The sequence below is a fragment of the Colius striatus genome, chromosome 9 (assembly GCF_028858725.1).
Source record: "Colius striatus isolate bColStr4 chromosome 9, bColStr4.1.hap1, whole genome shotgun sequence".
In the NCBI taxonomy this organism is placed as follows: Eukaryota; Metazoa; Chordata; class Aves; order Coliiformes; family Coliidae; genus Colius; species Colius striatus.
Window position 1 is genome coordinate 18,341,512 of NC_084767.1, and position 21,099 is coordinate 18,362,610.

Sequence of the window (21,099 nt, forward strand, 5' to 3'; positions counted from 1 at the left end):
TTTCTGGAGGCAAAGCAAGTGAAGACATTGCCACCTGCCTCCACTATTCAGAGGGAAGTGCTTTTCCTCCAGCTCTGGGAACAGAGGTCTCGTGAGCACCCTCTAATCTAGAGAGCTCTACAGCAAAATGCAGACTATGATCATCTTTTTTGCCACAATAGAGTCATAGATATAGATATAGATATAGATATAGATATAGATATAGATATAGATATAGATATAGAAGTGTCTTGGAATACAATTTCCTTCAAAATCTTTAATTTGTATATTATATATACACACACATACCAGAAAAGCTACCCAAAAATCATATACATAAGGTGTGCAACAGACACCTATACATACACACGCAGATACAGTCATAGAAAGTGACTCTGACTCACATATTACAAAGTCAAAATGTTTTGTTATGCTTTTGTTGTGGCCTTGCTTCCTTCAAATGAATCCCAACAAGCAGGAGCAAGTAAGATTAGGCAACAGTCTCCGACTTTTCTGTGTAACCATACACAAGTGAGATACCATATGTTCATTACACTTAATTAGGATGTTCAGATTCAACATTTCCACCACGTTTTATATGTAAGAAGATGCTCAAAGTCACAAGACCAGGTAGCACACAACCAACCATGCACATGAGTGCTTGGGAATGGGGAGGAGTGTTCACAGCTTTTAAGAAAACTCCTGTCAGAAGCCATCTGGAGTTCCCTGCTGCTGGAAGCTGAAACACTACATGATGCTCATGTCAGTGTTACACTCACTGTCAGGAGAGGCAAACAGAGAACGTAATGAATATAGACCATGAACATCCCAATGGATTCTTGTACCTTTTGAGTTAATGGTATTTCCATTTGCAAGCAATGAAACAAGTCACAGGATTATGTGACATGCCCAAGATGAGGAAAGCAGCCAGTCCAAGAGCTGGAAAGGAAGGGATCCTGGTTCCCAATGAGGTCTTATGATGTTTTCCTTGGTGAAGATACCACGTAGTGTGCATTGTTCTCTAGCAACAGACAATTTTGCATTGCTGCTCTAATACAGGTTATGAGCACCAAAACCATTCAGTATCTCCCAGGGTCTGAGCCCCAAGGCTCAGACTCATAGCTCCATCTCAGCTAGACCCAATTGCACACTCTCTTCTTCAGGTAAGCCAGACTAGCACCGTGACATACTAGCACTATAGGCTCCAAAAGGCCAAGAGAATACTTGAAGATATCCATTCACTTCTACTCTGTAACAACCACATTTCTACTCACCACTTCATTTTAATGAATCAGAATTGGAAATTACATCTAGTAGACAAACAAGGATGGTAGAACAGCTTTTCACCTTGTCATGGGTAATTTAAGTGACTCATTAAGCATAAACTCTCAACTTTCTGCAAACAATACCAACACACATGAGCCATTGTCTGTGGAGTTATTGGCACACTGTAATTTGACCTTCTCTTTAATACATCCATAGTCTGTACAGCAGAGTTTACACTACATGAAGGAATTTGCAATAGTCACCACCCAAGAGCAACAGCTTGGAATTAAAAACAAAGCATTAAATTAAAAAGTTCTGTCTGGCTACTGAGCAGAACAAAAACAGGTTGAAGGAACGAGCCAGGGTAGTTAACTAACAATAACCTTTCCAATTCCGTACACAAAACCAAAAGGCATCACTTGTCACAGAGGCAACATCTGTACACTTCTGCTCTTACAAGGCCAAAAAGGTAAGATACTCCACTGTGCATTATCAGCACAAGCAGAGGATGAACTCTGCCAAGATTCCTAAAGGAACTGAGATGTTTGGTTCAGAGTAACAGCTCCGAGTCGCTTCTGAAAACAAAAATCCCAGGCTCTGTCCACACCGTGGAAAGCAGCAGCAATGCAGTTCCAACCACTCTTCATAGACTTGTACTTAAAGGAGATGCTTCAGAAACCTGAGCGACCTTAATGAGATTTAACGCAGTGCACTAAGCCAATCACTGGGGTACTTCCAGGAGTAATGCCAATCACCTCACAACATCATGATGTAAGCACTAGGTAATTACTTAACCAATGAAAACCCCTAGATTGGACCTCATCTGCCAGGGAGATCAGAAACTAGATCATCACAGCTATTGGATGTAGGAACTGCAAGTGTGTTCCCAGGTTATCAGCACTATGTTTGGTGATGAACAACAAACAATTAGTCTGATTTACTTTTCTGAGTTTTATTACAAGTTTACTTTCTTTGGCATTTCACCTGACCTGAAATCCTAAAAAAGAAAACAGCTTTGGGAAGGGGTATTTGGTGCATATGGGCTTGATTTTTTTTTTTCTTTCTAAAGAGCTTTGGTACATAATGCTTTCACAAAAACAATTAAGTGAGATACTTCATACACCTACTTCAGAGCACATGAAGCATCACAATGTTCCCTTCTTTCTACCCAAGTTTTTTTACTCTGTTCACTCCTGCCCCAATTTTCTTTTCCATGGCAGTCTTAAATATTCCTACTAACAATACAGATTAATAAGGAGACAGGCTCTGAAACAGAAAAAACCTCACCTGCCCAGTAACGTTCGTTATTTTCTCTACTTTGTTTTAAAATAATTCTTTTGAACAAGGAAACTTTGCTTAACAGACTCTAAAATTAAGAAGAATCTATTTGTTAATGACACTTCAGTAAAGCCAGTACATGTACTCAAAGCTGAAACAGTGCCCTGAAACCTGATTTATTTGGTTGGAAGCATAAATCTATATTTGACTGAAGTCAACAGGCCTTAACTGTTAAGCTGGAAAGAAATATTTATTCCGACAAACCACCAGCAAAGTTTCCTTGCAGGTATTCCAGCCAGACAACATCCACAAAACAGCCAAACCAGAAGCCCTCCTCTGTGAACACAGTACCTTGTCCAAGGCACAACATAACCTTATTTGTGTCTGCAACATAAATAATCAAAAGACTCATATGTGCAACACATTCAGTCTTGGTGCTGAAAGCACAGCAAGAATAAGCTCAAAACACCAGTCAAAAACAAACAAAAAACCCTCCTAAGACAAGACACTGAAGCTCTTATAGATGAATATTTACATATATTAACATTTGGTTAAAAGTTGATACATGCTCCAATATTGTATTTTGGTTCACTTGAAACAACAGATGGATTTTATTTAAGTACAACTAATTTAGGACTTATTTCAGCTACAAGAGAGTGTGTTGTACTTAAGGTTTCAACTAGCCATCATCTGAATTATTTGGTCGTTGCGTACAGCTGGCCAAGAAACAGGCAAACTGAGTACATCACAAGCACGAAGTTCACATGCCATGAGAACAACTACAGCAAAATAGACAAATCTCACTCTCTTTAAGTAAGACTTTGTGAATTCAAAGTCAGTCCTATGATCAGCCACAGGTTAATAATGCAAAAAGGGGTTATTTTTAGTTATCCAGAAGACAGATTTGCCCCTCCTCAGTCTTGAGGAGAGGGGCATCATGTTTTAACTACACTGATTTCCCAGTAAGACTGACTGCCAGCAATGAGGCTTCAGTTGGTCTCTATTAATTTTTTTTTAATAAAAGATTTAAAAGACATCTATCAAACACACAGTTGGTGAGTTAGACACCAAACACACAGTTGAGGAGACACAGCTCTCCCAAAGCTCTGATGCTTGTCAGACAATCCTCTAGGATTGGCAACACTGCATTTACCATGACCTTAAATACATTAATTTAATGAGCAGCTTGGAAAAAAATGTGGTTCTGTTTTACCTTCAGCTGAAAGCTATGTGTCAGGAAAGAGCAGGTAGAAGAAAAGAGGTTTATTACTGCTTCATTAAAAAGTAATGAAGCAAGTCCTGAAATTCCTTATTAACAAATAAACTATATTCTTCTTGTGAATAAGACAAAAAATCTTAAGAGCTGTCAGCCACCAATATATCCAACATGTCACTCCTCAGGTACCACTGTTCTGAACTTCAATTCTACTAGACAGCTGTAAAAGGAAAAAAGCTTTACAACGCATTTAAAGAGACTATTGTTTAAGAAAACCTCACAATTCTAGGTCTTTTCCAGTCTTCGAAAGATGCTGATAGAATATGGTATCAACAAGGCAGCACATACAACTGCAGTGCATGCATTCCCAAGCGTTTCTCTAAAGATGCCATTACTCAACACTTCTACCAGTAAAACCACTGCCTTTTCTGCATTTTTCAGTCATACAGAACAAAAAATAAAACTCTATCGACTTCTTGTAAAGTATTCATAACTATATTACAATGTTTCATTCTGTTATAGCTGTAGATCTGAATTGTTGTCATGGGAGTACAGAAAGGCAATCTGCATAAGGTACACAACAATCCAGCCAGGAATTTATTAGTAGTAACTTGCAGGCATGTCAGTACATGTTTGCAATCACTCTGGTTGTCACCCAGCAATAACCAATACATCATCTTTAAAGGTCTCTTCCAATTTCCAAGCACAGTCACACATAAAGACCAAATCACATCACTATAAGGGATAAATGTTAGATAGTACCTATCAATTTATCTTTGATACACACTTTGGGGAGGCACTCTGACAGAGATACCAAAGCAAAGAGCCACAGAACCCTCTCAAGTACTTTACACCAGGTAACTGCTGGACATCTTCAGCTTGGGCTCCAGAAACATGACTTACACGACAAAGTGACAGGAAGCATCAACTATATATGAATATATCACTAAAACAAAAAAAAAACCCAAACAAACAAAAACAAAACATGATAAGGCAGAGGTTAGGTGGTAGAAAATCATAGCAGAAGTTAGGTTTCCATCACTCCTCTTTCCCTGTCTTGGCAGTCCCAATGCTAACAGTAAGGAATTTTTTATTAAATACAAATCATCATCTGCAACTTCCTTAAATACAAATTTCTTCTCAGCTTTAAGATAACTGCAAGCATTGAGATTTTGGTAGTGACTCTACAGTTCTAATTATGTCAAATGCCTATCCCAAACCAACACTACTATTACACTAATACTGCTAAAAGCTCGCTACAAACTGCAGAAACAATAGATTTCAACAAAGGCTAATCCCCTGTTTCACCTACTGAGTTTACAGAAAATTATTAAAAGGATGAAAAAACCCACTTCAAAATAACAGTTATTTCTGGAAACAAGAAGCAGATGTTCTCCTCCGTTTGGCTCAGCTGTGCTACACTACAAGAGTGCCTTTGTTATCCTGTCAGCAATAATTTATTTTATTTATTACAGCCATTTTATAATGCCCATCAATGTACTATTTGTGCATGACTTAGATTCATACAGATCTATTTCTCTATACATAAGCCATCAAGAAGCATCACATACACACTCCAAATAGCAGACCCTGTTATTACACAGTCGTGCAAATTAGGGTTTTTTCCCCTCTCTTTCCACTGTATTAATAGAAAGGGAACAGGAAGAGAAGGAGGAGTTAGTATTGCCAAATGTAGTTGAATTAACATTTAGCTAGAATTACTGAAACAAGACAAAGTTAGAAAAACAGAACATGAAAATTAATTCTCTTTCAAGTCCAATAAAGGCAAAGCTTTGTGAACCATATAAAGGAAACGCTGTCTAGAACAAAGTCATGAACAACTAAAAGGAGACTATGTTGGGAAAATGATCCATTAAAAACAGGAGACAGCATGCTCACAGGAGGGAGGGGAAAAAAAAAAAAATAAGACAGACAAAGAAAAAGGAGCATAATCATTTGCTCTTTTGCCCTATCAGCCACTGAGACCTTATCTGTAGGCATTAAACCACTCCCCAGAAGGCTAACATCACAGCCTTTGTATGGATCTGATAAGGAATTCTGGGCCTCAAAAAATTAAACCTCAATGAGCGAGCATATAAACATTCATCCTTCCCTCCTACTGCTTTGAACAAATGATTTCCTTCAATTAAAACATTCCTAAATGACTAATTTAATATCCCCACCTGTGTCACAAGAAACAGGCAGGACGACACGCAAGACAGCTAAAACTGCACCAAGTACGTAAATTTCAAATTCCCAACCTCCAAGAACTGGAGAATCTGCATGTATAAATACTCCCACATTACCACCACACAGACATCAGCATAACCCTGGAAGACAAATGCAGATATTAAAATATTAAATAAGTGTATTCAATCTTATAGTTTAAATATAGGTATGATTTAGTTTAAGTGATTAAGTGTCCAATTACTGCAAAGGTTTTCTCTCTGACAAGGCAGTGCTCACAGAAGTGGTGATTTGTTAGGATAATCTGTTATTGAAACTAACATCTGAGAGAACCCTGACAAATTCTGCACTTTCAAGTTCAACCCGAGAGACAGATTTATACACCCTATCAGCACAGGTCACAGTCCATCCATGAAACTGAGGAGTCCTAAGTGTCACTGACATGGGACTCGCCTCCTGCAGTGGCAATGTGCCACCTACACAGGTGTCAGTCCACGAGCAAGCATTTTGAAAGACTTCTCACAAGAAAGGCCAGCTTGCCTCACACACAATTTTATGATGCGCTAGGGAAGACGGAAGAATATCAAGAGAAAGAAAAGAATTCCAAAGATTTCCCACACTTGGGTACTATCAAAGAAAGTTTCTTAATGGAGTAACAGAACAGCAATTACATAAAAATGTATACATCATTAAATGTTCACTACGACATTTCTAGAAGTTCAAAATAATTCCTCCTCACTAAAGAAACTAAAGATTAGAATACATGAAGTATGTGAGCAACAGCAACTAAAAATATATCAAGTGTGTACATGTCTAATATGCATAACTTATATACTTCAACAATTAGCAAACATTGGAATGTTACCACAACACTGAAAACTTGCCCTAACAGACTTTTCCAAACACAAATATTTGTAGCATCAAGAATTAAAGTTTTCACTTGAGTAAGGCAGAGACAATTCCCCCAAATATGTAAATTATAAAAATCTTGTAATACCTCCCTGCTTACTTCCTTACATCTTACAAATTAAACCATTTTATCAAGGAAAACACCTAAACAGAAGAAAATCAAAACCATATTGATCATTCTACTACTCGGGAGCAAAATCTGACGTGCAGATTACTTATCTGTATTTTTCCTGAGTGTTGTACAGATTATAGTTATGAAGCACCAGACCATGCTACTAATCAGCACAGCCTCAACCCTGTAATTTGTAATGCCCAGGTAAACTGCTCATATAAACTGCAGGACCACAAAGGGTTGGCGAGGTGAGTGGTGGGGGGCAGAAAGGGACTGAAAAAGATTGAAATGTCTGTGCTCAAGCAGCTTTAGCTCATCGCAAAATGCCAGTCACAGTTTGAGGAACTGGGCGGGGGGAAGGGTCTGTATAAAAATACAAAGTGCACCAGCAGCCCCAAGCAGCTGATTTCATGTGGGAGGAGCTGATTATACCTTTTAGAGTAGGAGGGAAGAAACGAAGCCACACTTTTTGTCTGCACACAACTGGATACTTGGAGACAGGAGTCACTAGCTCATACACACTATGCAGAGACACCCAAAACTGGGCTCTGACCCTAATTACTGGACTATGCAGGTTTCAACTTCCCTGGCCAAAGTCCTGCAGCCTACAGAAGAAAGTTCACAAGTCAGGATGCTTAGCACAATTCAAAAATAAAAAATTAAAATCAAATTGCAAGTGTTTTCACCAGTTCCCTTATCACCCTATATCCATCTGTCATCACATCTTGGAGCATATGCTTGGGAAACCTGGCAGAGTGCAGCCACACTGGGGGAGGTGATTTGTTGCTTTGTGTCTGAACAGGTAGTACAAACCCAGAAGGGGGACCCCCAGACCCCCTGTGCCACTGAAACAGGAAAGTACTCTCCTTGAAATCAGGTTAGCTTCTAAATGCACATAAACAAAAGTACCCCAAGAAAACAAAAGTGATTTGACTGTAATTATCCACTCAGCAACAGGCAACAAGAAGAGAGGCCCAATCCTGCCAAGTCTGAAGTACATGTTTAATCACAAGTAGTCTCGCTGCATGGTGTCTCTAAGTGCCTGCCAAAAAAAGGGCCAGATTAACAAGGGAATTAAATATTTTCTTTTTTAATCATTTTAGATGTGCTATTAGATTAGGAAAGATTATTTTTTTTTTCCACAGTTGAGATACCCTGACAAACTCATATCTCAATGGAAACCTACACAGGTCCACAGGAACCCATGGACATCATGGTATCTGACAGTTTAACGTTACAGGGTTAAGCAAAATATTTCTTTTGAGGCAACTTTAGACAAAATAAAGTCAGAACCCTAAAGAATTACACGACCATCACCAGGGGAACAATTGGGGAGGCCTAAAAAAAGAACAAAAAGCCTCACATAGACATGAGACATGGCAAGAGGCAGCAGAAGGCAGAAGTTTTGGGCCAGGACAGATAACCTGTTTCCCAAAGTCAAACCCATGACGAGCCAGCATGGTATGCTGGTCCTGAATGACACCTCTGTGATGAACTCAGTTGCCCAACACTGCAAACCACACTAGCAAAGGCATTTTGCTAACTGAAGACTACAGCTGAAGAGCAAGAGAGAAAGGTCTGAAGCAAGAGGGAAGTGATAAAAGTAAAAAAACAGAAAGAACAGAGATTGCCTCATTGTTAATTTAGGGGGCAAAGACACAAGGAAGAATGTATTGGATATCCCAAGGCAAGAAAACGTTGGGACATCCACTCACACGATGGACTCAAAGGGGAATGGGGGCCTCTGTCCTGCCAGGAGATACTCTGAAGCAGTCTCTGCGGCAGTTCTCCCTGAGAAGCCTTTTGATAATTAACTTATAAGGAAGACCAGGCAGGACATTCTGCTCTCCATAAAGTATCAAGGGAGAACAGATGTTTCCCAGTCTCAAAGCGACAAGCTCAAGAGCGTATCATTTCATACCACTAATTCTTGAGTATATAAAAAAGAAAAAAGAAGAAGAAAAACAAAATCACCGTAAGGGAAACAAATTAAAAAAGGCCAGGGTAAGTAACAAACAAACTCCCCTGAGCCCTTCTGTGAAATGCAAATGCTATCAAACATATTTCATTATTACATTAATGCTCCATGACATTACCATTCCCAAAAATACATCACTGATTACAGACTAGCTTGTGGGGAAGGGACGGAGAAGGCAGCTAATTGGAAAATGTGTTTTATTGTAGCTAACAGCCTCACACATTTCTGCACTCCCACTCACTGGAGAAACAACTCTTTATGAAGTCTGCAAAGCATAATTAGTTTGGTTTTGTTTAAATCTGCATCACTGTTCAAGTAAGCAAAGACTTTCAGCTATCTAGTTTTTCCCAGAAGGTTTTGCATCACTGAAATATGCGTAATTTTACTTTTCAGTGATCTTCTTCCTACAGTTTGCCCGAAGGAGTTCATAAAGCACCTCATACCTATACCCTGAGCGTTACTGGGTCTTTAAAACCCTGCTGGTCTCGAGAGGTCCGACTTTGCAAAGCAGAAATAAAGAAATAACCAAACTCTACGCAGAAGTTTGTGAGCACCAGCCTCGTCACAGGCAGTATGCAACCAGCACGAACCGAGCGCATCGAGCAGAGAGCCTGTAGGAATGCAGATCTGTGCAAAGGAAAAAAACTTGAAGAAGTGAAAAAAAGACCCAGCGGGGAAGGAGCTGCAGCCAGCCCTCTCTTACCTCCGGAGTCCTTTCTGACGGCTTCTTTCGCAAAGCCTGTTTAATCTTGGGGTCCACAGGAGAGGTCATCCTATTGCGCTACTCCTCCCGCTCCGCAGCTCCTCCGAAAGAGCTGTCGGGGGCGATGCCTCCAGGCGGGCGGGGAACACGGGATACAACACAGCGCGATGAGCCGAGGCCCCCGCGCGGGACGCGCCGCCGACCTCCCGCTCGGTCCCTCTCGCCGCTGCCCCGTGGCGGGGCGGAGACGCGCCCCGAAACTTTCCCCGCGCCTGGGGCCGCGGGGGAGGCCGCGCCGCCGCGGGGCTGGCGGCGAACCCGAGGAGGGGAGAAGGCCGAGACGGGAGAAGGGACCGGAGCCGGCGGGGGCGCGGGGAAGGCAGGCCCCGAGCCGGGGCGGGCGCGGTGCCCGCTGCCGGGCTGGCTGCTCACCAGGCGGGCGGCTCCTCCGCGGCGCTCGGGGCGCCTCCGGCTGCCGGCTCAGCAGTGGCGCGCGGGGCAGGTGGCGCCGGCTCCCGCCGCCGCGTTCCCCCGGCGGCCGCCGCCGCTCCCCATCGCGCGGGCCCAGCGGCGGCGCGGCCCCACCGGCAGCAGAACTCCGCGCGCGCTGCGGGAAGTTACCAGCCGGGCCGGGACTCGCTGCACCCGCCCGCTGCCAGCGCGCTCGGCCCCTACGCCGAGCGGCTCCGCCCGCCGACGCCGCACAAAGCGACGCGGGCGGGTGAAGATTTTCGAGACGCGGCGCCAGAGGCTCCTTCGCCTCACCCCGCGCCCCGGAGCCTGGGCCGCTCCTCCTCTCAAGCCGCCAACAGCCACCAGCGCCGTCCCAGCCCCCTGCCTCGCTCACCCACCACACATTCCCCCCTCCCCCGACAGAAAAAAAAACGCGAGAGCGGGCTCTTTAACCCAGAGATCAGCGAGAAGGACGAGGGGTGGGGCGGGCGGGGGCGGAGCTGGCGCTGGGGCGGGCCCCGCCCTCCGCCCGCGGTTGGGCGGGGAGGGGCGGGGTCAGGCCGGCGCGGCGGGAAGGCTCGCGAGGGCTGGGAGGGGGCGGCGCATGCGCAGCTGCGCGCGCGGGAGGCCGGGGGTCGGGGCTGTGGGGGGAGCGGCGCGCGGCGGCGTCACCGCACAAACCGCCTCCGCATGGGCGCCCTGCGAGCCTCTCCTGCAGACACCTTCGGCTCTGCCTGTGCAGCCGGAATAACTGCATCAGTCTGCATCAGTGAGGCTTTGGCGTCAAATGGGACCCACGTCTCCAGTTGGGGTTTCCAGGGGCAGGGGTCACTGTCTTCATACCAAACGTTCGGCGGCCATTCCTTCACCCGGCCTCCGGGGCTTGGCGAGCTTCGCCGCCTTTTGCTCACAATGAACGGTCATAGAGGAGGTAGCGTAGTGGCCGTTGAGGTTCTGTGAGCCCTCGTTTCCAGGCCCGGTGCAGAAGGTTGAGCTCCCCAGAGGTGTGGCCTGTCGCTGCTTTGCCCACGCCGGACCGGGTGTGCGGCGCGAGAGTGGGGAGCCCGACCGAATTTGGATCTCAGGTTCAAAAGCACAGCTCGGAAGCCTTGGGAGGTTTTCACAGAGCAGACCTGGGCTGGTTGCCGAGTCCTTCCATGACCGGAATGTCCAGTGACAACGGCCCCTCGGGGCCATCAGGAAGCGGCCGTGTATCAAGGATTTCCTTCCTTACCCCAAAACCGGTTTTGTAAATTCATGAGATCAAAGCTATACGGGCACACAACTTGTGTTCATCCTTTTTTTTTTTTCTCTTTCCTTCCTAATAAACAAGAGTGTGTTTGTTTCTTTCTCCAGCCATTCCTTCCCATTTGCTTTCCCCTTGCCCTTTATGGCACAATTGCCTTTGTTGTACTGAAGGGCTGCATTGGCCATTTTAGGTTTTTTTATAATATTCCTCGTGTTTCTTTCAAAGAAAAATCTGAAGAAAATTGACATGTCCTCAACTGTAGACTATTTTGGTACCGAGCTCAGTATCACTGCAGGCACAAAAATGATGGAGCAGATAGCCTGGATCTTAAAAACTATTGTGAACATCACAAAGTCATGACATTGCAATCACTAGAGAGACAACTTAAGGTGCTCCCAATAGTGAATCATGTAGGAACACAGTTTCAGTCCCATTATGTCTAGCAAGAGTAATTTTTTTGTTTTTTACTTTGAACTTCCTTGGTAAAATTAACATTTCCAAATAACATGTCTATTATTGTTCCAAAGGTCAGAAGTTTGTACTGGTTGTTTGGCAGAACACGTTATCCTTTTTCAACTTCAGTACATAAAATGTTATTTCTAGTTCTGTGGGAATCTTCCGAGATCCCCTGCCAGGAATCCAAATCAAAAAGCTGGAGATAAAAAGTTCTCCTGAGCAACTGAGGAGAACAAAGTAGAAAAGAACCAAAGCATGAATTCTTCTAAGTGTGACTTTTTTTTTTTCTTAGTTTTTCCTTCATTTTGTTTTAACAGAAATGTAATTGCAAATCAGGTAGTTTATCAGCTCAGTTTATTGTTAAAGTTTTGTTGATAGTCCCCAAGGGCAGGTGGCTTAAAAAAAAATGATGACTTAATGGAAGATTAGAATAAAAAGCGTAACTGAAATGTGTGCTATGACAGTTCTCCTGGAGCTGTAGCAATTTAAAATCTCAGCTTAGCTTTCAGAAGGTAACTCATTCTACTATTCTAGATTTTCAGTGATCCTGCAATCAAAATAACACAAAAGTGGGCACTTAGTAGCCTAAGAATGCCTTTTTCTGTCGCACACAAATTGCACACTGCTTGTACATCAGCCAGTAGACATGCACAGAGCAGTATGGCAGGCACAGGTACTCCACAGGAACCAGAGCTGCTATTCTATATTCCAGTTTAATTTCTTGGCTCATCTGACCCATGAAACAAGACTTTGCTCACACCAAAAATACCCGAATTTGGGTAGGTAATGGCTCTAATAGCTGCAATTATTCCAGGGGCTATTTTAGCTGTCAGGTTTCTTTTCCCAAATATCTGGAGAACAATGGAGAGGAGTGTCATGATCCTAACTGCTCTATCCCTGTTACAGCCCTGTCTCCACATGGCAAATCCTACCTAGTTAAAAGCAATTAAGAAGCTTTCACAAGTGAGTAATTTCAGGACTGGGATTAAAGGATGTGGCCAAGCAGGATGCCTATTGTCTGTGAGGAGGGGAAATTTTGCTTCCTTTTTGTCCGGATTGTAGCACTCTGGCCGAATTAAGCATCAGTACTTAACGCATAGTTTTTTCTTTATTGAAAAATAAGGCTATCTGTAGTCTTACATGTGAGACTCAAAGGTGTCTTGCTGTTCATACAGATGAGTTGCAATCTCGGGAGATTAAATGTGGCTTCAAACACATTTGAGTAGATCAGCTAAATTGCCAAGTACGTCTCCTCCTCCTGGTATGTTCCCTCAATTGTTCTGGTTCCCTGACACTCCCAAAGATCTCTTTTAATCTCATGCCTTTCACCACCATGTGCACATCCCAGATTCTTCAGGGTAGAACTCAACTTCCTCTCCCAGTGGGAAAGATACATAATCATCATACACCAAAATAGTTTTCACTTGTATTTTTATGTTTTCTGTACATTTCTTGTTCCCGGGAGTTTTATTACAGGCTGGCAATTTCCTTCCCCTCCTTCTCCAATGCAGATCTTGGGCTATTGTTTTTTATTTCTTAGCTTTGGAAAAACCTATTAAAAACCCCCCTTCAGAGATTCATTCACATCATTGGCAATGACTACTAGCTAAGTATGTGGTTAACACGCCGGGAGGAAGTTGTACAAACTCATTCTCTGCCTGACCAGAGGAAAACAAAATGTTCTGGGATCCCCCAATGGGAAGAAGTTCTCTGGACTGTTTTACCATATATGCTTATTCTGATGGTTAACTCCCCGAGTAGAACATGTTTGTGATGGTTCAGTAAAAGTCTGTGAAATCAGAGAGGCAAAGGGCTAATTAGTTAATATTGTGCAAATGAACTTTTGCAGGAAAGTTTCATTGTTGCAAATGGCACTGATCAGGTACCCAGAGCAGAACACTGATCTCCTGTCTAAAACAGCCTTTTGCAGCTCAAAATTTCAATTTCTGAAGTTCTGTCTCAGGGAATGTGAAATACCAAATTATCTTTTGCCAAATCAAAAGCGAGAATGAAATGGGCATTTCGTACTGAACCACTCGTCTTGCTCCTTCCGAGGCAGAGTTCCCCACTGGGCATATTCTTGAAGCTTCAGTGCAAGGGACAAGGGTAGCATGTAGGAACAAAGCATGAGATTTGTGAGATCTTCATCTTTTTGTTGTATCATAGTAATTTTTTTAAAACTAAGTCCCCACCTTTGTTCTCTTTAACTCAAAACTAGCATGGCTTTCCTTCCACCTAGATTTTTCCTGAGGGGTAAAACTAGTAAGCCATGTACAACAGAGAGGTGACAGCCAAACCCTCATTTTTCAGCCTTAATCAACAGGACTGAAACAAATGGGAAGCCTCACAGCTTTAACGGCAGGGATACAAGGCCTTTTCTGCCTCAGCTTTACCTTCCCTGGCAATTTTCCTTGCTTTTCATGTTCCTTGTCACACATCTTTGATGGTCTCTAATGTGCTGAGTGCTGGTGCGAATGTACTGTGAATGTAGCCAGCCTTAAGATTGAAAGGTCTGAAGAGGGTATTAATGTGCGGAGAGAGGAGAATGACAAGCCCCAGCTGCTCCCGGGAGCAGCCTGAACCCCAGCTCCAGATGGAGAAAAACGATTCCCTACCTTTGTCCCTGAAGCAGACAAACTGAAGGGAGCTCCCAACTGAAGGGAGCAGCTCTTCACGCAGGGCCCTTTTTTGGGATGTCCACAGGAAAGGCCACATGGAGGACAGGTGAAAATTCTGAAATAACAAGTATTTTGTGCTGGAGGATGCATAGAGGGGTGAGGAATGCCAGTCGCACCCTGGCCGGCCCGTCAGGCAATTCCTGGCCAGTCATGCACCAAAGGTGTGCATAGATACGGACCCTCTGAAAGTTGCCAGTGGGGCCAGTGAAAGCTATTTATATTGACACAGCACTAGCTGTCCTGTGATGCTTACATGCATGTTTCCATTTACCTCATTTCCCTTCCACGTCCAAATCTGAGAATGCACATTTCAAGAAGGGAGTTCCTCCTGCTTGCCAGCTGCTGAGTGATTCAAAAGGGGCAAGTGAAGTGAGGGGTGACTGGTAGTCCGCCGCAGAACGGCCCAGCTCTGCCGAATGCCAGCCAGCAGCATCCAGAGGGAAAGGACTCCTGCCAAGGCACCAGAGCATCCAGTCTTCCCCAGGCATGGTAAAGTGTGCAACATTATCAAAAGTCTCTGATAGAAGAACTGCAAAAAACATTCCAAATTGTTATAAAACATCATCTAAAATAAAAAGGTTCGATTTGCTCCTAGCCAGAAGTTCTTGCCCCAAACAGCCAGAGACTCTGCAGTAGAACAGCTCTGTCTGAAACAGGCGCCTTTATCTGTCTTCTGCTCTTTTATTTTAACCACGCACAACCTACAGATATTTGATTCCAGCCCCAGCACTCTGTTGGCAAAAGCTAAAAGAGCATATGGACCTGTCTAGATATTGGAGGTATCCAACAACAGTGTACAGATGTCCAGGCTCGAGCCTGAAAAAGTTAAAGGGGGCTGGGGGGAGGGGGGGCGGGGGGCACCTTCCCTGACAGGAGGCAATCTGGAGTCTAGTGACTGCCCCATTTGCATTCTCTTTGTTGTTATAATCAGGTTAAAACTTTAGCTGAAAGATTTTCTGCATTTGTCATAGGGAACCTCATGGCAAAAACCTTTAGAAAGGGGAGGGTGGGTAAAAGAATGGGCTGGGCACAGGCAAAGATAAAGCCTTTGAAAGAAAAAACAACCCAAAACCAAACAGAAAGAGCACTCTTGCCAGGGGAAACTCTCCACCACTAATCTGGCATCAGTAACCAAGTTGTCATTTCTTTTCCCAAATGCTTAATGTCCCTTTCATTAATGTCTGGTGTCCATTTTAAGTCATACAACTATAAGTTGCAAGACGATTTCACAAACAGTGGGGATTTTGTGACTGTGACCTGTTATAACCCAGAGAGAACATGCGATGGTATTTGTATTTTCCTACTGAGTAGTTATTTTCAGAGGCAAAAAGCCAAACACTTGCATAACTCAGTATTACTACTCTGTGCATCTGTGACATTTGTAAGTGGACAGCACGCTGGCTGACAAAGTTGAGCCAGTAACAGAGCAGGGCATGCCTAGGGAGAGGAGCCAGTTTAAATATGAAAAAGAGTAGAGTAAATAGGATTTCATCTCTCCCCCGTTTTTAAGTAAATGGAGTAATTCTCTGAGCATGTGGAAAAATAATAAACAACTTCTCTGCAGCCAAATAACAGGCCAAGAGTCTAGACTTTTTCTTAACTGGATTAAGAAATTGTGAACAAACACCTGACCTGCTTTTTCTCTGCTTTATGCAATCTGAGTAGATGCTACTTGTTGGTGGAATGCTACAAGAAACATTACAGTGTTGGAATCGAGTCAAAAGCCAGGGAAGACTTACAGTTCATACAATTTTCTTGCTGCTGGAGTCTGTGTCAGAGTACTTTGCAACTGTGAGCACTGCTGACGGAGCCGAGAGCAGGGCAACGATTCACGGCGTCACAGCAGCTCTCCACCATGTGCGTGGATTTGGTGCGTTTGTAGGAAGAGACGTCTCTGTGTGTTTGTTCCTCTGTGGATAAACTGTAATTTGATTATGAAGAAACGTTGCACAGTTTAGTAGATTCAGTTCAGGCCTGGGAGCCAGGAATGCTCACTGAACTCATCGCAAAGTTATGTAGGCCAAAATTCCCTGTATCATCCTCTGGTTTTAGTCACATTTTGATGCTGTCAGCCTGCTTTTTTCTGGTGAAGAAAGTATAAACAGCTCCCGCTGACATTAGTGCGTTAGCAAGCACTCGGCTCCTCCACACTGTTTAATTGGGTCCCCTCACACTGAAGCACTCGGTGTCAGAGGCGGTTGCTTTTATCATCTGTCTTCGCATGATAATATACCTCCTTATTATTCCTTATGATCTGCTCTCCTGATTTTAATGACCCCACGAAGCTAATGAGATGTTTAGTTCCCCCACCCAAGCACAACCATATGGATGAGATGATATCAGCCCGCTCGCTGAAACCATTATATCTCAGGCATGTAGAGTATCAAGAAAGTTCCTGTTTTCAGCGTGTTGGTTTCAGTCTTCAAATGCAGAAGCGTAGGGCATGCTCGCAGATGTCAGCAGCATAACAGAACAAACTGTCTTCTCCAGACAAAATCCTGACTATTTTTAACTTTAAAAAGCTCTACAGATGACTTCCTCCACTCGGTGTGGTTTTCCTCCCTTCCTCCCCTCATTCCTTGGCCTTGGTAACGTCACACTAATTCAGTACCACGGTAGATGTGGTCGCAGGGGGTACAGATTCATAGCTGTGTCCTGGAGCCTGTGGTGGCTTCTTCCCACTGCCCAAAAGCCCTTCTCCAGTGAACAGCTGAGATGCTCTTGCTGAGACACCCTCCAGCCTCCGTTTTACCTTTGTGCCTGAAGAAGCCCAAGCGGTGCAGGGTTGTGGGCCACCCTTCCCAGGCTGCAGGGGAGGGACAGGAGCGGTGTGGCAGAATGGGCTCACTGGGCACAGAGTGGGAGATGAAGCTGCAGCAAGGGCTGGCACAGTGCTGGGCTCCTCCCGGAACAACTGCTCACTTCTCCTTTCAGCCCACAAAATGGGAAGGATCCTCACTGCAAACCCTGTCAGCCCCATCACAGGGTCTGCAGTGGCTCCTAGCAGAGACTTCACCCCGGAGGGGAGGATATGACCAACGCACAGCAGCTCCTGGAGTGTGTATGGGACTGGGGAGAATGTCAGGGGAGAGGGAAGCATCACCCCAGCACTGGTTGGAGTTTTAAATACTCAAAGCACAACCATTTGCAGTCTGCCTTGAATGAAAGGAAGCTTTGTGTGTGAAACACAGGAAGAATTTCCTTCACTGTGACTTGCAGGGAGCAAAGGAAATAAAAGCAGAACAGCAGCAGGACGAAGGTCAGATGATGACATGAATCATGCGGTGATGCAAGTTATCAAGTGTGCAGTGCAGTGCCCTGCCCAGCAAAACCAGATGCCATCCCAGCACACAAACATCTCTCACCTATAGTCCCTCAGCCTGTGTGGAAGCAACTTCTCTTGCTCAGGGCAGAATGGGCTGCTTGGTTTTGAGTTTCTTACTATGATGCTGTGAATTTAAAAATCAGGAAAAGATCCATCAGGTAGGACAGCAGTGATGCTACCGAGGCAGAAGCAAGCTCTTCACATTTTTAGATGTTTCATTCCACCTAGGTGAAAGCTGAGAAGTTCCCCAGTCCCAAATGCCAAAGAGGTGGTGGAGGCTGCTGTCAGGGTGTCAGCAGAGCTGTCCCTGGAAATGGATTTGCAACTTCTGTCAAAAAGTGGAACACAATGAAATTCGTGCAGGGCCCTGCCTGGCCTGTAGGAACCCACTGACTTCCAGAAGCACCAGAGCACCAGCAAGGTCAAGGAAATTTCATTTTTAATAACTGGCTATGAAATGACCATGCAACTTGAACATCAAACTGACATTTCTGGAAAGCTGAATGAGTGGCTCACTCTATTTTGACATGTTGCAGACAAGCTGCCCTCTGCGTGCCCTGGCTCTCCCCTTCCATTTGATATACTCTCAGGGCTGTACCAACATCTGAATTTTTCAAACTGTTCTAGCGACTAATATTTTTCTCAGTGCTTCGGCTGGTGGCCAGATTCTTTTCATAGAAGCCTATACTGTATTTCAACAGTGGGGTTTCATTGCTGCCTTTATCCGAGACAAAGTTGCCTTTGCAGCAAAAGCGTTTTCTTCTATATAAACAATCGTTGTAGTTGTTGCTATTTTGTGAACTACTAATTGGGTCTGTCTCCAGGAGGACATTACAAACACACCATACTTTTTAAAGAAGGTACCATAAGCAAAGGAGGCAGTTTGTGTGGCTGCAGTTAATGGGACCCTGAGGCAGCAGGAACCACCCCAGAGCTTTTTTTTCCACTTGTGGTCTAAAAGAAGGATGTGTGCACAAACAGTAAAGAACCTGCACCCAAACCCGGCTGTGAGAGTATCACAGTCAGAGGGTCAGAGAAGAGCTCAGCAGGAGCCCACGTCCAGGGTGGGAATCTCCAGCAGTTGCAAAGGTGTTCCCGGGGACTGGCCAGGAGCTGGCACTGGGTGCCTGCACAGAGATGGTGCCAGGGACCCCCACGGGCAGCGGCGGCCTGGCAGATGGAACCGGGAGGACGCCGTGGGCGAGGAGAGGGTTACAGTTCTGTTGGCAGATATATTTCCTCACTGGGATAGCAAGACCACCACATGCTCCAGTAATGATGCTCAGCTGCCTCTTCAGTGAGCAGTCTGAACAGGAAATGGCAGAATCACAAATTAATTAGAAGCGCTTAATGAGCTCTCGTGCTTTGACTGGAAGGGATGAAGGCTGAGGGCAGATGCTGCCAACGGAAAAAATTTCCTCTGAAAGCTGCCCCTGCTGTACACGTTCTGAAAGAGGGAATTCAGCACATGTTTCTGGGAGGGGTGGCTTGTGCTGGCCACAGCCCCTGAGCTCTGGGGCTGCTTTCCCAGGCAACAGGGTGACACGTGCAAGAGCCTGTGATCCCACAGGGTCAGCAGCTTCCCAGCCAGCAAGCCTGGGAAAAAGCAGACGAGGATGTGACACTGAACTACAACATATTTGAAAAGCTGTATTTAGGTTAAGGATTCTTTTCCCCCTAAAAACAGGGGTCTGAATTCATAGCTGTGCAGAGCTGCAACTGCCCGGTCTTGCTGGCTCAGGGCAGGGCCCTGCATTTCAATACTGAATCCCTTCAAACCTACAGTTCTTAAAAAACTGTGTCTGTTTCCCTGGGAAGGGCCCACTTTTCACTAACCTATCATTTAGGAAATGGTTTGCAGATTTAAGCTGTATTTTGCAAAATAAATTCACCCCCAGGCTGATGGCTTTAACAGCCTAACCAGCCTCTCAACAATATCGTGTGAAATGACAAAGATCAAGACCTTTATTTAAACTGTTGGAGCTGTACAAGAAAAACAGGCCTGGAGAATAAAGCACAGGATCATTAATTATTGCTGCACAAGCAGCACAGCTGTAATTATCTTGTTCTCTGAGAATGTCTCCCACAAATTTTATCAGTCATATTTTTAATACATGGAAACAGGAGCCCTTGTTCTTTCTGCTATCTCGGTAGTGATCAAAATTAGGCAAGATTTCTGGTTACAGCTGCTATTAATAAATCTCCTTCTTGAAAATTTGGTAGTTAATTTCTTAGGATTCAGTGCACTCAATAAGCCATTGAAAAGTATAATTGCTGGTGGCTGTAATTTTGAAGTAATTATAGAAGAATTGCTGAGTGTAGTCTTTGCAAATGCATCAAAGTTCTCCAAAGCGAAAAGCATCTCTGGCAGGAAAAACAAAGTGCACAGACCCATTTGTACCCTCTTTCCAAAAGTCACTGTCCACAGACACCTCTGGAGCCTCCCAGCCGTCGGCAGTGCCTGCGCTGGAGCCTCCCTGCAAGGCGGTTTGCTGAGGAGAAGCCCCGGCTGTGCTCCCAGACCAGCGCCCCAAGCTGACTGCTCAGGAGCTCCACTGTAGGGACTGGGGCTCATCCTCTGTGTGAAGGAGGTGACATCAGTGGAGACAGTCTGGAAGTTCATTCTATTAGTCAAGAGAACAAAAATGATTTGCCTTTTGGAAGCAAGACGCTAATTTCTCACAGAAACGCTCTCTACCCATCTTTCTCAGCCTGACTCCCCGCACTCCCATACAAAACACTTCCAATTCCTATGCCACTCAATGAAAACATTTGTTTTATGTGACCAGGCTGGGACAAACTCCAGCCAGCTCTCTCGCCCTGCTCAGCGATGTCAGGAGTGATGGATCCATGTGTCCCAGAGCTGCCCCTTCAGCCCATCCCATTGCAGAGCAGCCCAGCCTCTCACTTATCCCAGCCACTCCAAGGCAGCAAAGCCACGAGAGGCTGTCCCTGCAGCATCCTGCGCCTCCTTAGTGGTTTTCCTTAGGAAAATAGCGTCTGTCTCACCAGTGGCACCAAAACTCAGCGAAGGAGTTAAGAAGGAAATGCAAGTTCCAGATTAAACAGATGTGCCCGTTATGGTGGTTAACAACCAAAGCAGCCAAAGGCACAGTGGTCAGAGAAAGTTCCTCTCTCTCAGGGGTTTAGAAAGCACAGGATAGATGAAATCTTGAAACAACAAAATGCCAGCATTCAATAATGCCTTTATGGGCTAAAACCTGGCGGTCCCCGGGGCAGCAACTGTGGCACCGAGGGATGCCCTGGCCCAGGCCCTTAGCTGTGCCCTGCAGCAGAGGAAGCAGCTCCC

The 21,099-nt window shown here is 44.7% G+C and overlaps 1 protein-coding gene across 6 annotated transcripts in view; it reads right to left on the reverse strand.

The window, feature by feature from the left end:
* The window catches only part of RAPGEF6 (Rap guanine nucleotide exchange factor 6), a 134,855-nt gene extending 124,700 nt beyond the window's left edge, over window positions 1-10,155 (reverse strand). For 5 of the 6 annotated variants that reach the window (XM_062002336.1, XM_062002338.1, XM_062002334.1 and 2 more), the window contains exon 1: window positions 9,629-10,155. In XM_062002336.1, coding sequence (XP_061858320.1) covers window positions 9,629-9,697 — 69 coding nt within the window. In that variant the 5' untranslated portion in view covers window positions 9,698-10,155. The remainder of the gene's footprint in view (window positions 1-9,628) is intronic. The other variant, XM_062002333.1, reaches the window with a different exon arrangement.
* Window positions 10,156-21,099: the final 10,944 nt, after the last annotated feature.